The sequence below is a fragment of the Rhipicephalus sanguineus genome, chromosome 3, assembly GCF_013339695.2.
Source record: "Rhipicephalus sanguineus isolate Rsan-2018 chromosome 3, BIME_Rsan_1.4, whole genome shotgun sequence".
NCBI lineage: Eukaryota > Metazoa > Arthropoda > Arachnida > Ixodida > Ixodidae > Rhipicephalus > Rhipicephalus sanguineus.
In genome coordinates this window covers 72,700,969-72,716,875 of record NC_051178.1, presented here as the reverse complement: position 1 = coordinate 72,716,875, position 15,907 = coordinate 72,700,969, and the positions used below count along the sequence as shown (strand labels likewise).

General features: G+C 42.8%; 1 protein-coding gene across 1 annotated transcript in view; it reads left to right on the top strand.

The window, feature by feature from the left end:
• The window catches only part of LOC119386733 (ATP-binding cassette sub-family B member 6-like), a 71,562-nt gene that overhangs the window by 44,415 nt on the left and 11,240 nt on the right, over positions 1 to 15,907 (top strand). Inside the window, 5 exon segments of the mRNA XM_049413230.1 lie at positions 1,917 to 1,974; positions 6,689 to 6,793; positions 8,808 to 8,881; positions 9,338 to 9,551; positions 11,398 to 11,492. Of these exon segments, the coding sequence (XP_049269187.1) occupies positions 1,917 to 1,974; positions 6,689 to 6,793; positions 8,808 to 8,881; positions 9,338 to 9,551; positions 11,398 to 11,492 (546 nt within the window).

Here is a 15,907-nt window from a genome sequence, read left to right as displayed (position 1 = left end):
CATTATTTTGTCACGATATAACATTAATTGCAACTTATTGCCACTCTGTGCCATTTTTCCTTCAGCACGAAATTTTCAGTTGCAGTGAACTTAGAAAGGATATTTTACATTACTGAGTATATTTTTACAAAATTTTCACTAATTTGCATAACTTTTTGGGGGTCCTTAACGTAAGGGAGAATGTGTGCAAGTTATGGAGGTAAATACAGTAGACTCTCAGTAAATGGAACTCCTGCTAGATGGAACATATTTTCCTGGTCCCTTCAGGTTCCACATAATGAAAGTCTACTGTATGCTGTTTTCATTTGTTCTTTAGAGTGAGCCTGCTTGCGGCTGCGGTGTTCTCGTGTTTTTTGTGCAAGTTGGAACCACAGCAGCATTACCATTTTTTTTCTCGGGCACTGCTGAGTTTTTTTAGCTCTTTTCACTCACAGCTATTAGTAATCTTTTCATTGTCTCAATGCAAGTGAATTCACTGGCGGTCAAAAAAATGCAAATGCAGAGCACACAATGTTTTGCGAAGAAGGAGCATTTCATTGAAGCGTAACTGTTATATGTACAGCATATGTCTCTGTTGTTGTAATACACAACTTATTACTTGCCAAATTATTTTTGCGAGAGCTCCTGAAGTGGGAGTGAAGCTCACAAAAGGAAGAAATGTGTCATCTATCTATTTGCAACATGATGCTTCAAACTAGTGGGTCACCACTCTGTTAGTACTTGTAAAAAGATCTGCTCACAGGGAAATAGGGTTCAGCTGTGCCAGTTAGCACAAAAAGGGGATGGTGGAAAATATGAGTGACTGATACAGCTGCTATTGCCCAATATTAGGGATGGGCGAACAGTGAATTTGAGGTTCAAAACGAATCTGAACTGAATAGTGATTTGGTTGAATAATTTCGAATCGAATAGTTTGAATAGTATTTACCACATATTATTAAGAAAAAGAGCATTTTTGTCATGACCCTTGCACAATATTTTTAAGGATTGGAACTAGGTATGAGTGAATGTCACTTTTTTGGTTTGAAATGAAGTGGGAGCAGCCTTGAATAGTATCAAGATTGGAATAGCAGGAGGGTGCAAGTTATAAGTGGTGCAATACGTTTCAATTTAAAAATTACTATACTTAGCGCATTTAACCTCATATAACACGCCTTTAAACTTTAAAAAATATGCACATTTAACCTTGAAGTGTGGCTTTGCGGCAGTGCAGATTTCCCTTGATGGGTTGTTTCACAGCACAGCAACCAAATGCTGCAGTGAAACCACCTTTACAGAGGCTTATGTGTGCTCAAATGTATACATATATTTGTTCATTTCGAATACTTCGAAATTTCGAATAATCTGAATTCGTATCGAAGCGAATTCGAATACTGTAATATTCGTTCGAATATTCGAAACGCCCGAATATTCGCCCATCCCTACCCAATATTGCTTCTTCATAGTCCTGTTTCTGCACCTATTACCATGGGTGTCGGCAAGGGGGTGCAAAAGGAGCACTTGCTCCCCCCCCCCCTCCCCCAAGCCACACCAACGCTTCCCCCTCCCTCCTCGTTCCATCACTGCAATGCAACTCGGGTTTGCACCCCACAAGACAAAATCCTGTCGACGCCCATGCCTATTACTATTCTATTACTATTACTATTACTATTACTATTACTATTCACTCGGTAATAAAGTGGGCTCCCTTTGAGACAGAATCTCTGAAGCCCACTTTATCGATTTGCTAAGCTACTAAGCTGTGCTTTGTTTGGCTTATCTTTGACCCAGTGTACTAATCCTCGTCAATCAGACATCTTTCTGGATGAACTCATTTTTAAGGAGCCTTCGAATTGAATCAGAAAGTGTTCTTTTTGAATCCGTACCTTTGGATTGACGCTGTTGAACTCTGAAGTTGTTAATGTTTTGCTTTACAGGCGGCCCATACTTAAGAATGTCAGCTTTGTGGTTCCGGCAGGTCGTACCGTTGCCCTTGTAAGGACACTTTCTTTTTTTCTTTTGCTGAGCAAGTAATGCCAATGCCGCATGCATGAAAATTACAGTAACTGCCCAGTGCCTTCAATTAAAACTTTGTATAATAGACCTTTTTCAAGCACACGAGCGCCACCAACGGGCGCGCAAGCGCTCATGGGAAATGTATGTACGCCGCAGCAGCCGCCGCGACGAGCACGCGGGTCTCGCGCTGTAGCTTTCCGCTTGCATCGTGCCAGTACTTCTTAGACACAGTGAATTTGGCAAGGTGCAACATGTTACTGCGCAATTCAGTCACGAACTTCAGTGTTTAGCTGTGACGACCTCTCGACGATTTCCATCTGTCCCAGTGTTGGACCAGTTGAGCGACTGAGAAGCGTCACCTTATATTATTTTTTTGGGGCGTAAGTGCGCCTTACGGCATAAATGAAAAAAAAAAACACCTCGGTTGCCTATGAAGTGCAGGAGCGGTCTATGATTCGCAGATGCATTTGGAATCAGCGTCCATCGACACTGTCGACGAGTAGTGAGGTTCTGATATTTAAAGACTACACTAGAAAGTGTAGTCGGCATTTGGGGAAATGAGATACATTCATTGCGTCGCTTGCACCATATATGTAACGAACGATAAGTGCCTACTAACCTTCGTTGGTGCTATAACTACAGGTTGGAATAATAACTTAGAGTGAAAAAAGAAAAGAGCAGTACAAGGAAGGAAATGCACAAACGAGCGCTCACACACAACTGAAAGGTTATTGCACACGTTAAAAAAACATATACAGTCGCCGACCGTTTATTCGGACGCCGAAAATTCGGACATGCTCGTTTATTCTGACACCTTCGCGGCACCGCCACTCGTCCCATTGAAGTAATGTAAACTCACGACCGAAAATTCGGACGCCCCACAGCCCGCCGTTCGATTTTTCGGACTCCGGCTGGCTGATAGAGTGCGACGTTGAACGCCATAACAAGCTGTCAGCAATGTTTTTACAATATTTTTACTAGGTTGCCAACACTGAAATGTTGCACTCGCTATAACTGGAGATCGTGCCAGTGTCAAAAATCCACGCAGAAGTTACCGATCTCGAAGGCTATGTTTGTTGGCTACACGTAACGGTTGCCTTTTGGCTTTAGCCAGTCATGTATCCATTGAACGGCTACCACGGCCACACAGCAGGCCAAGCCAAGCCAAGCTTGGAATCGGCACTGTGCGGCGTTTGAGGTGAATGACAGCGCGTACGAGTACGACGCGGATCCAAATTCGGACAAAGAGAGTACAACAACAGATTACAGAAGCGCTGCAACATCAACTAGACCAACGTCATTTCCTTTTGGCGTGTGAGGGTTTGCGTTCTCAGATGTTTCTGTGGCTAGGCCTGATCTGCATCCCAAGCTTTGTGTCCTGCTCGTGCGAGGCCTGATCTGCTGAAATGGCTCCGACGCTGCCCGTTCCATGTGCGCCGTCAGAACTAAAGTAACGTGGCAACTACAAGGCCCTGACGATGGCGAAAAAAGCGGCGATTATTCACCAGGTGGAAGTTGCTTGGGAGTTTTCGCCGAGTTGGGCGATGAGATCATCCGTCAGCTACTCGAACCAGCGCATGTGGACAGTGACTGCCTCACGACGCACCTCCCACACCACAGCCATCAAATGCGGATTTAGCGTAGGCCATTGCAGTTCTATTGCCGACCATCAGGGGTGACCAAACATTGGCTGAAATACAGGCCGACTTGCTCGCGCTTAAGCGTGCATGTGTACAGACGCGCACTAACAAGTTCTTTCCAGCCGGTGGGCCAATAAAAGTGCTTTTTTCTGGTGAATCCTTTTTTTTGGACTCCCGATTATTCGGACTTTTCAGCGGTTCCCGCCGAGTCCGAGTAAACAGTCGGCGACTGTATACAAAAATGGGAGTGCGTCACACGTGTCATAAAGAGGCACGAAAAGTCAAACAACCAAGGCGCGTGCTTACAGTCGATTAATAAAGTTGAATTTCTTGTCTTGTAACGACTGAGAAGGTTGACTGACACAAAGTGTGGCGTTATTTGTGACATGATATGCCTCCGAAATTTCTCGCGTTGTCTGATTAGGTTGATGGTACAAAATTACTGTGATTTCGAAGATGGATTACATTTTCATGGCTGCCATAGCGATGCGAGATGAGACGGCTCCATTCAATGAATTTTGATGCTCACTGAGGCGCGTATTAATACATCGACCAGTCTGGCTGATGTACATGTGGACACAAGAAAGAGAAATTGCCGGTTAACTCCTACACAATTTACAATACAATTGGCATGCCTCTGACCACATTTTTCTTTGCCCACCGAAGACCCCTGCGACCTTAATGCGACTAAGCTTATTTGGGGCGGCAAACACAACCTTCACACCCACATCGTTTCCCTACGTTCTTCAGGCCATGCGACTTCTTATACATATGTGAAATAACTTCAATATTTCTAGTTTCTTCGTTATTTAGGGATGGAGGACGTCCGTGTTAATATTTCTTTGCCATGCGAACAGATTTTCGCAAACCGATACAACGATACGCAGGATATCCCGCCTCTTTTATCACTTTGCCGTTGGAACCTACTGCTCACTTTATGTGCGCAAGCTTTTTTTCAATGCCGTGCGTAATCATGACATCACAATTTTTCGTTTAACAATATTCGAATGCGCCGAAGCGAAATTAAGCACTGATTTCGCTGAACACGGGCTATACTGCCCGCAAACGTGCTCCGCAGTGAAACTTAAAAGCATGTATCAAGAAACTGCAAATTATCAGAGCAAGGCATCTCGCAAGTGAATTCTAATCCCATCTCTTTTTTCTTTAAACACGTTTAGAATGTGCTCACTTCTTTGTACAGCGCGTGACTTGTCAATTAAAATCAAATAATCTGTATACCTGAACACTGTAACGCCTCTCTACAGTTTGGTTAAACCCGATCACGAGCCACTATGGCATTAAATGCCATAGCGGCTGGTGGACAAGTAGTCATTGAATAAATACGAATTCGGTGTTCCGGCTCACATTGCTCACGATAGCACGTTTTGACTGCATGTATCGGCACGTGATAACTCGCATGCCGCTTAACTGCTACATCCGGTGTACATCTGCTCGGTAATACCTACACTGACTGCATCATTCCTTTCGCATTTCATGCGTAGAGATACATGCAGGTGCGTTCATACATGTGTAGTATTTCGGATTTAATAATAGTCAACCAGCGGCGACGCGTTTTTTTTCTTTTTCGTTTGGTGCTCCTACAGCGCCAACGAGCAGCGAGCGACGGAACAGCTGGCGGGCTCGCCGTACACACTTTTCCCATAGTGCTTCGCGCGGCCGCGGGGGTTCTGGGATTGCTTGAAAAAGGTCTATTAGGTTGGGACAGCTTGTACAGACTTCAATGACCTTTGCCGCAACAGTTTCCTATTCATGCCTGTCCCAATCGATAGAACCCCTATAGAGGGTTTCAAATTCTTATTCTACCGAAGCATGCCTGAGCAACTAGCATCATTCAGCAATTAAAACAAACAATAATAATTCCATTTCACTTCTTTGTTTAGTTTTCGTGCCGCACGGTGGAATTTAAACCTCCACCAGAACATGGTGATCGTGATGGCATGCTTGTGCTGCTGTGAGGTGATGCCATAGAGGTAGAATCCAGCCTTCATCTTGAGAAGCCAAATAATAGGGCCAAGCCAGATTTCAGGAAACTGCAGCGATTCCAGGAAGCTGTGCCCCATTGTTTTCTCCGGTTGGAGTGCCATGGTAATAGGCGGGCCATAGTTTCCTTGACTCAGTATGTGTGCCCAGTGGAAGCTTCTGGAATGGATTGTTCTATGGTGCGCAGTGTCACCACTGCGGCCAAGAGGAATAACATGCCGCCACATTCAAGTGCAAAAACTTATTAGTTTATTACCCTGGCTCATGTGCTCGATTCACTTGCACTGCTTTGCTTAGTAGCGTTTGCTACACTTTATCATTATCTCCACAACCTCACCACCATGCACCTTGAAACTTCACTGACTTTAGGCAACTGTCATTTTGTGAGTAACGTAGCTTTGTGGGTGAGTTGGTTCATAGTAATCGGAAGATGAAACCATCGAAAAAGCACACAAAGACAGCGAAGAAGTGTCCTGTCTGGTTGTTCTTCTTCGCTGTCTTTGTGTGGTTTTTCGCTGGTTCCATCTTCCAATCATTTTGGGAAATGCATGCCTTCTCAAGTAGATACCTGTTAAGCATGTGTTGACTGTGTCACACAGTCAAAATCAGAAAAGTGCAAGTGACCATGTTTCTCTGAGAGATGCTCACACAAACTTTTTGAGCAGGAATTTGTATTTTTACAACTTGCCACGTTATGCTATGAGACCTCCTTCTGTGTAGTCAACTATTTACACATCTTTACAGATTGAATGAATAAGCAACAGAAACAGCTGCAAGATGTTCAAACAGCATTAAATCTCAGTACAAGCCTACTCATGTTGCTTGTTACATTCATTGTGTTGTGTGAGATTTGTATAATCAGGAACAACTAGAGTTCTCATGTTGGAGTAGCATTCATGCCGACTCGTTCACAGCTCTGTGGGTCATGTGTAATCGCTGCCCAGTGCTCTAATGGTGTTCACATGATAAATGATCGGGATGTGTGAATGGGGCAGGGAGGGCTACCAGGGCCAGTGTACAAAGGGTCTCTTTCCTCTTTCTGTATTTTGCAGGTAGGTCCATCGGGAGCGGGTAAAAGCACCATCGTGCGGCTGCTGTTCCGGCTGTATGACATCCAGAGTGGTAGCATCACCATTGATGACCAGGACATCAGCAGGGTCAGTGTGGATGCATTTGTTGGTCCGACAATAAGATCTGGATGCTCAAATGCATGCTGAAATCACTACAACTGTGCTTACCAATACCTACTGTCATCTCCAAAACCATCGGCATGCTTTCCAGCGCATGCTAGCTGCATGTCTTGGTGGGCAATCCCAGAGCAGTTTTTATGGCCTTTTGCATCAAGTTGATGTTTCTTATTTTCGCTGTTTATAGCAAGACATAGAAGGTGCCACAGATGATATGGCCTACTAGGAGTGCCTCAGCTTGAGGAATTCACAAGCGAGCATGGTTTAAGTTATGGTTAAAATATCACCCAAGAATATTTGTGTTTGCATTCAGTCACACTTCAGAAGATGCATGCTTTGAATTGGTACCTTTGAGGAGCATCAACGTAAAGTGCTTTTACTGGCATGAAATAATGCATTAAGTTAGCTCCAACTACTAATGGGACATATTTTCAGGTCTGTTGGGCAAAGAAGTGAATCATTGTGTTCGCTATGTTTAAAAGGGACACCTGTCTTTGATGGTAAGGTGTGTTGGAGTGACACTGGCTGGCTAGGCAACACTGGTTTTCTACAAGGAGGTGAAGGTGAGGGGTCAGGTCTGCCGGAATGACATTTGGAGGGCAGTATTTCCTTGAGGGCTTTAAAAATTGACTGTAAATGTTCCAGCAGTTCTCTGCCTGCCCAGGGCCAAGTTGGTTCAGCAGTAGTGCATCCTCCGTGTTTTCGTACTTCAATGTTCATAAGAGCGGCCTTCTTGGTTGCCGGATTCAAGTTCACTCAACTTTTCTGTGTTTGTGCAAAGAGCAAGGTCTGCGCTACTACCCATAAGAATGCTAATGCGCTGTCTGCAGTGTGCACGTTCGAATGCATGGGGCTGAATTGGTGGCCACTAGTGCTTCTGTGGTGGATTTATTCCCAGAGCATCTAAAAGGGCCCTTGCCAGGGTGAAGGTATCGCTTTTCAAGCTCTGACCTCTTTCTTATTGTTCTTAGCATTTAAACAGATTGTTGGTTACTTTTCACATCCATTTCTTAGTTGTGTCAGTCTGATGGTGAAAATGCCAGGTGCGAAAACACCTTATACCCTTGTTACAAGGGCATGCTAACCTCAGTTATGACAAACTTCACCTCGCACAAACCGTAGTTAAACCCAGTTAGATGGAACGCCTAACTGCAGGTATCCCACTAGCTGTCGTTGCTCCAAGCTGGGGTTGACCATCTCAATTAAGCTAACTAGCAAAATGGTGGCATCCATATCGGCTGTCGAAGAAAGCGTGGATCCAACAAAGGCTTCCCAAAAGCTTGTCAGCTGCTCTCGCTCCACAAGAGAGCTGGTGATATGCAGAACAGTTTGGTAAGACAAACCATGCATGTCTGAATACCAAACAAGGTGGTGCCAAACGTATCAAGCAATGGATTGCCTTGGCTTTCGCACCAACTGCAAGATGATTTCGCCCATAGTTGTGTGACCAGCCTTGACTTATGCCAAATATTGTCAAAGTACTTAAAGCAATACACTTGGGGACCACAGGTGCAAACAGGAAAAAGTTATTTTGAAGGAAATGCACTTTATTTGCCAGTATACTTGTGGAAAGAAGTTGAACCTTTGTTTTTATTCATGAAGCTGAGTATCACGTGACCTGCTTCACAACCCAAAACTGAGTACAGCTTACGAGTGAAAAACAGTGCTAAAAAGACGGGACAAGAAAGGACACGGGACCACGGTGCTGTGGTCCCGTGTCCTTTCTTGTCCCGTCTTTTTAGCGCTGTTTTTCACTCGTAATTATGAACCAACCAGCCCAAATGCGTACCCTACGGAGTACAGCTTCTTCCGCATAACAGGTGTCAACTACGGTAACTGTAGTTCACTCCGGTCAACTGAGGTTCATCGTAACTGAGGTTAGCGTGCCCGTGTAACTAGGGTATGAGACACCCAGTAATTTTGTGTTTTTGTGTTGGTCTTTTGAATAAACACACTCAAGAAAGCATCACTCTCCTACACACAGGTGAAGCAGAAGTCCTTGCGCCAGGTGATTGGTGTTGTTCCTCAGGACACTGTACTGTTCAACAATGACATCAGGTGAGCCAATTTACATGTACTACACGAGGCCAAAGAATTAACGACAAGGGATTTTTGCAATGAAAACACATTATGTACTAGTATTTAGTGCACATATCATAGTAATCACCGCCCACAGCCCTTCTTCATTATCTGTTTTCCTTTGCTTTTTTTTTTGTTTGCTTAATATTGGGGTATAAGCTGTTTGACTGCATGCATGTGTGTATGCAGTCAAACTGCATGCAGTGTATAGTGGATAAAATCATTTTATCAAGCAATACTGCTGAAAAGTGTTTATTTTTGTTTCTTTCGTGGTCTTTTGTATTGCGTTTTTTGCCCTTCTTGTGAATGATATGTTTCCTACATTTGTGCAGTGCCAACTTGCATGCAAACAAATGCAGTGAAATTAAGTGCGACCATCCTTCCTCCATTGAGAATTTTCTGTCTGTGTTGAACGCGTCTGTTCTCCTTGTCTAGGTACAACATCAGGTATGGGAGAGTTGATGCCACCGACGAGGAAGTTGAAGATGCCGCCCGTGCTGCCGAGCTTCATGAGCAGATCCTGGGCTTCCCCAATGGCTACGACACGGTTGTTGGCGAGAGGGGGCTCAAGCTGTCGGGTGGAGAGAAGCAGCGTGTGGCGATTGCCAGGTCCATCCTCAAGGGGCCAGCCATTATGCTACTGGATGAGGTAATTGACTGGAAAGCAGCACGTCTGCCATGTTTTGCCTCAACTGCTTTTGAACCCTTGTGCTCTCCGGATCTCTGTGTTTGGCTTGTTTATTTTGTGTGTCTATTTTGGAAGGCTGTCTAAGTCTAACATGTGTCCTCATCATCATACTAGTAGTCACACAGCTCACGTGACCAGAGGAGAGAGTGAATTAAGAAATAAATAAAACAAAATGAGGATGATGATGATACTCGAAATGAGACTAAGCTGTAGCTCTCAGCAGTTTTTTAAGGAGTTTTTGGTTTCTGCGAATTTTCGGCGTTCTTTTAATCGAGTATTGGGATATTCAGTATAATTTTCTAGTCAGTTTTGATATTCGAACATTTTGGAGTACCTGAAATGAAAAATGTCGGCATTTTCAGTGTATAAAATGACTGTAAATGTAGTTTCACTGCAGTGCGACGTACACTCGTGTGAAACCGCACTTCAGGCAGATGGTTTACTGGCGTGAAGCCACACCTCAAGGCAAAGTTTGCATATTCCACCCAGCCTGATTTAAACTGTTTGCATGTTTTAAAACAGGTTTACGTGGAGACTGTAGTAAATTTTAAAGCATATTCAATCTTATCGCATGTAATCTTCACCACAAGTAAAACTGGCCAGAACCGAAAATTCGCACGAAAATAACGACGCAATTCTGATGTTGTGTCTGGCTCAATTTCTCAGACATAACTGCATGCACTATCATTCAGTATGCCAGCCGTGAAGATAGCGCCATTTAGCATGGGTGCACCCTATACTTTGTTTTTCATTGGTGAGACGGTTTTATTATTATTTTTTTGGAGCTGTACAGCTGCTGGAAATAGATTTGCGTATATGCAGCACTAAAGGTGTATCGACACATATTTTCGAAGCTGAGTTTACACCGCCATATCAATCTCCTGTACACAGAGATGGCTCTGAGCAAATATGAAGCTCAATAAATGCTGATAAGATACCTTATTTTGGCAATAAAGTCCATTTTTAGATGGTACACCTACTGACATCGACACTAGTGTGATTTTGGGCTACTGTATCCATTCTGGCGACCCCATGCACCAGTATGGCTAGTTGTGATGACATCTGGTCTCATGCCAGACATACATAATGGCCGCTTGCGTGTTGCCAATGGAGCCACGGAGTCAAGCAGCTGTGGAGATGTCACGATACCAGCACATGACGAGAAGCTCATACTGTGTAGTGGCATCGGGGTACAGCAGGAATTGAAACTACCTCTTAAAAACATGTTGTAATTAATTTTTGAGGGTGCACTCACACTTACTAATATATTTTCTGGGCTCTTGAGAGCTTGGCCTTTGATTTGAAGCAAGAAAATGAAAACTTAAAATTTCGTATCAGTATTCCTTTAATTCGTATCAGTATTCCTTTAAACCTTGGCAGCAGACAGGCACCTAAGCAGCACTGTGAAGTTTTATTAGGAACCAAAGCAAAAAAAAAAAAAGAACACTTCACCAACTCTTAGCTCATTAAAACTATGGCAGAAGTATAGGCATGCGCACAAGGGAGGCAGGGGGGGGGGGTGGCCGCCCCCCCTAATCACCTATGAGGGGGGGTGCAAAATCTGCCCTGTACATTGACCCTTCTATCACCTAAGAAGGGGGGGGGGGCGCAAAATCTTCTCCATACATTGACTTAGTAGGATGGGGGGTGCTGCTATGAACCTTTGCCCCCCTGATGGGGAACCCTGCGCATGCCTATGGGCAGAAGCTTCTAATTTCAATGCCCTCTCATTGTATATGTAGTCTCTATGGAGTGTAAAAAGGAGACACAGCTAGTCAATTATAACTGCACGCTTGTTTCCCAACAGGCAACGTCAGCGCTGGACACGCGGACTGAGCGCAACATCCAGGCATCACTGGATCTGGTCTGCAGAAATAGGACGACACTCATTGTGGCACACAGGTTTGTTCACTGCCTATGCACGAGCTGCATCTCCATTAAGGGAAATAGCGATCATTAAAGTGAATCTTTTTCTTTTAATTGTTCCCACCAGTGTTTATAAAATAAGGCATATTTCTTCAGCTTTATTGCCGACTTCAAATATTACTACATATGCCTGTGTGAAGATTTGAACGCTTTGAATATTCAAACAAATATTACAGCATTCGAATTTGCTTTGACACAAAATTAAAATTCTTTAATTTTAGAAGTATTCGAAATGAATGAATACACCCAAACCTCGATATAACGAACACGGATATAATGAATTGTCAGTTATAACGAAGTAAACGAAGGATAGTGTTGTCATAGATACAGTGTTGCAAATAAACGTGTATAACGAATTTTTGGATATAACGAAGTTATTTTCGTGGCAGATGTGACTTTGTTATAATGAGGTTTGAGCGTAGATGTATTTTATAACATCTAACCCTCATGAAAAGGTGGTTTCACTGCAGCGGGGGCAGCTATGCCATGAAACCGCATATTCAGGGAAAATCTGCATTTCTGCACAGCCACACTTCATAGTTTGGTTTGCATGTTACCTGCAAACAGATGTTGTTTTTTGTTTTTGGTTTTGTTTTTTTCAAGTTTAAACACGGGTTATACGGGCTTCTACAGGCTAATTATGGCAAATTTTAGGATGTAATCTTCTTTACCACTTATAACTTGTGCACCACTTATAACTTGTACTGCTGTTCGAATTCGCCTCAAAATTTTTTATGCTAATTACCATTCACTTCCTATAATTAGTACTGATAATTAGCAACTCATACTAATTACCATTTGTATCATATGACAATATCGTATGGTAATAGTTACCATTTTGCTTTGAAGCAAATAAGCAGTGTTAGCACAAGCCTGTTATATTATTTCATGAGCTAATTAAAGAAGCTTAATGGGAACACACAATTCTTTCATGCCTCTTTTGAGAAAGAGCTGCCCAGTGAAAAATTTTTAATGCATGGACCAATAGCCAAAAAATGGGAAATGCAACAATGTAAGATATTTTTTCTAAGAAATGGTCCGTACAAGTGCCATTATAATATGTTGAATTCACTTTTTACATGGTGAAAACAGTGTGAAAGGAAATAGAGCAATATAACCATCAAAATTTGAAGCCACTATCTTAACATTTGCCTGCATTATTGCCATTATCTTGTATGCGGATATCCACTGCAAAAAAAATTATTGAACCTACCCCAAGTGCGGAGATATTAACACTTGGGGATTGCATGGAGTCATCCGCATGTTGTTGAAAACGCACTACTTTAGTGGGAATTTTGGCTCCATTTCACTTCAGGGGCGTGCTGCAAATTGATTTTGTCGCTGTATGTTGCTTCACGAGACAAAAAATTTTGCAGGTTAGTGCGAAAAAAGAGTAGGATATTTTGAGAAAGGAAGTTTTAAAAATTCGACATTTTCGTCATTTTCGATCTCCTAAGACTAGGCTTCCCCCTTGAGGCAAATGTGATCTCTCATTGAAGAGGGCAGGTCAGGGAAGTGTGTTCAAGGGCATTGTAAAGATTTTATTGTTCAAGACTACTGACTGCTGAACCCATTACTTATGAATGGTGAACATTATAGGTGTGCGAATATTCGAAATTTCGAATATTTTTCGAATAGTGTTTGCTATTCGATTCGATTCGCACTGAAATTTTACTATTCGAACTATTCGAACTTCCCAAAGACAAATGCAGTCAATGTCCGGTTGAAAGTGACCCCTTCAGATTTTCAATATGCTTCACCTCATTACACTCTCGTATTGCGGCAAAGCTGCCTTTCAAGCTCCGTTACGGTCGAACTTAGCCAAGAGACAAAGTCCGGTTGGAAGTGGTCCCTAGATTTTCAATATGCTTCACCTCCTCACACCCCCGTATTGCGGCAAGGCTGCCTTTCAAGGTCCGTTACGGTCGAACTTAGCCAAGAGACAGTCAACGTTCGTTTGGAAGTGGTCCCTAGATTTTCAATATGCTTCACCTCATCACACCCTCGTATTGCGGCAAAGCTGCCTTTCAAGCTCCGCTACGGTCGCAATGTATTAACTCAAGAAAGAGCTGGTTCCATATGGAGATGAAAGATGTGGCAGAGTTGGGGGCTCAATTAATGCTGTTTTGGACCTGAAATTTGGGCAGGAAGTCTGAAAAATCGGACGCCGAAGCTTTTTAAACATCCAAAATTTCAGATGTTCTTATATATCGACGTCTACGAGGCAGATTTGGAACTCCGGACTTGAAGGGAGCACACCCTTGTCTGCCACATCAGTTGGGCTTCCACAGAAGTTGAAAGAGAAGGAGAGGCTGAGGAAATGGCATCTCTGCCTATCACGTGTAAAGTGTTGTCGGCAACACTTTGGTTGCACCAAATCATGTACATAAATACAATTCGGCCTCTACATTGCCTCATTCTTGATAAGAAAGACAACTATGAAATATGACCCCACCAGCGCTTCATCAACCTCGCAAAAAGAAACACTTTCATGTTGCTATCTCACAAGAACATGCTTAGGGATTCTCTGCAACTTTTTCTGTAATTTCACTTCGAATTATTCGAAAAATGTTTGAGAAATATTCGAAAATTATTCGAAATTATTCGATTCGATTCGCACTCAATCTTTATTATTCGAATTCGCTTCGCACCCAAAATTTTGCTATTCGCACAGCTCTAGTGAACATGGTTTATTTAATCTTTACATTTCAGGAAGCATGAGTTATGAGCCCAGCTTGTGCTAAAAATTGGTTTGCGCTAGCAACATGCTCTCTAGGAAGCCTTACATTTTTAGCTGAAAACATCGTCAACTGACTCCACGAGGCAGCAGGTGCAAAAATCTTGCAACTGGTGCTTCTAGCGATAGCATTGCCCATGGTAATAATGTGGCAGTCCTATGGGATCTGTCTATATGTTTTGGGTGGCTTGGCTGCAGTTGAGAAAGGCTGTGCTTTTTTTTTCTTCTTGTTGTTCTAAGAAAGTTTGTACACACTACGTTGGTTAGTTTGACCCTAAAGGTACCAACAAAATTGGTTAAATGATCTGGTGGGTCAAGTTAAGCGGTAGGCAGAAAGTGCATTACCACTGTCTCATATGTTAGTGCTTGCCTCCAGTCGTGACATGTCCCCAAATCAAACCTGCTCCTACGATTTGCGAACATAAAGTGGAAAACTGACATAACGATGGCATTGGACTGCCTGCACTAACATGTAAATTGAATGCGCACATGATTTATTTTTTTTATTTTTTGCAAGGAAAACGATGCAGATAAGATTCGACAACAAGAAAAGGGCGAAGCCAGCTAACTTGTGCTACTTGGAATATTTGCTTAACGTCCATCATCATCAGTCTTAGACAGCACTTTGTTGAATACGTACCTGCCAACTCTCCCTATCTGCCCAGGAGACCCAGTTTCTGACCTGTCCTCCTGATTGTATGAGCAGGCCCATGAATCTCCCAATAAACTGCCACAACACAATTTCAAATAAAAAAAAACTAAACCAATTAAAGTATGCAGCACAGTCGCATCACGATGGCCATCACGAGCTAGGTAGATAGCTGAAGTCGGATATTACATTTTGCCGAGCCACGGACAGCTGCAAAGAGTTGTGTGCGACGGCTATTTCCAGACACGAGGCTGCTATCAGACGCGCATATGTTTCGGTTGGCAGGGATATCATCTAGTGCTCCTACTTTTCAAGATGAGTTTTTCAAACACAATTTTGATTTGTATCTCATTGCTTGTAGCCGAATAATTTTAGAATGAGTTTTCTAAAAGGAAAGCCATGTGTTAGAATCTGACAAGTGCTCCAATAACCACATAAGCCATTTTCACATTGACATCTTTTTGCAGAATGTTGAAAATACGTAGGTAGTTTTGATGAGATAATGCTGCAGGTGGTTTTGATGAGATAATGGGTGTTTTATGCATTCACTGTACTATTCTAAGCACCTTAAGGTTGAACACAGCTGCTGTTGAATACTGCGGATCACCGTTGGGGTTGGGCATATGTAAGGGAATCAACCAAGTTCGAATTATTCGGGGTAGGTTAATGCTGGAATGGAAATTACGAAAGTTTGGTCCTATAGAAATGCACAAGGTACTAGCCGGGACATTCAATTAAGATCAAATTAAACAAAAAAACGGACTTATTCAGAGTTAAATTAAGAGATGTATACTGCATTGACTGAACTTCCATTACTGTGACTACTTGACAGTGTTCGTAGCCACCATTTTGAAATGGGTACTTGTATTTTGCCTCGGCAGAAGCCGATTTTCTTAGACTTGCGTTTATGTCGGTAAAGAAAGTGTAAAGAACATAAATACCAGCTATAGTAGGCATTGCTTTCCTGACATAGTCAAGTCAATGTTGAAACAGTGGCTAGAGAGA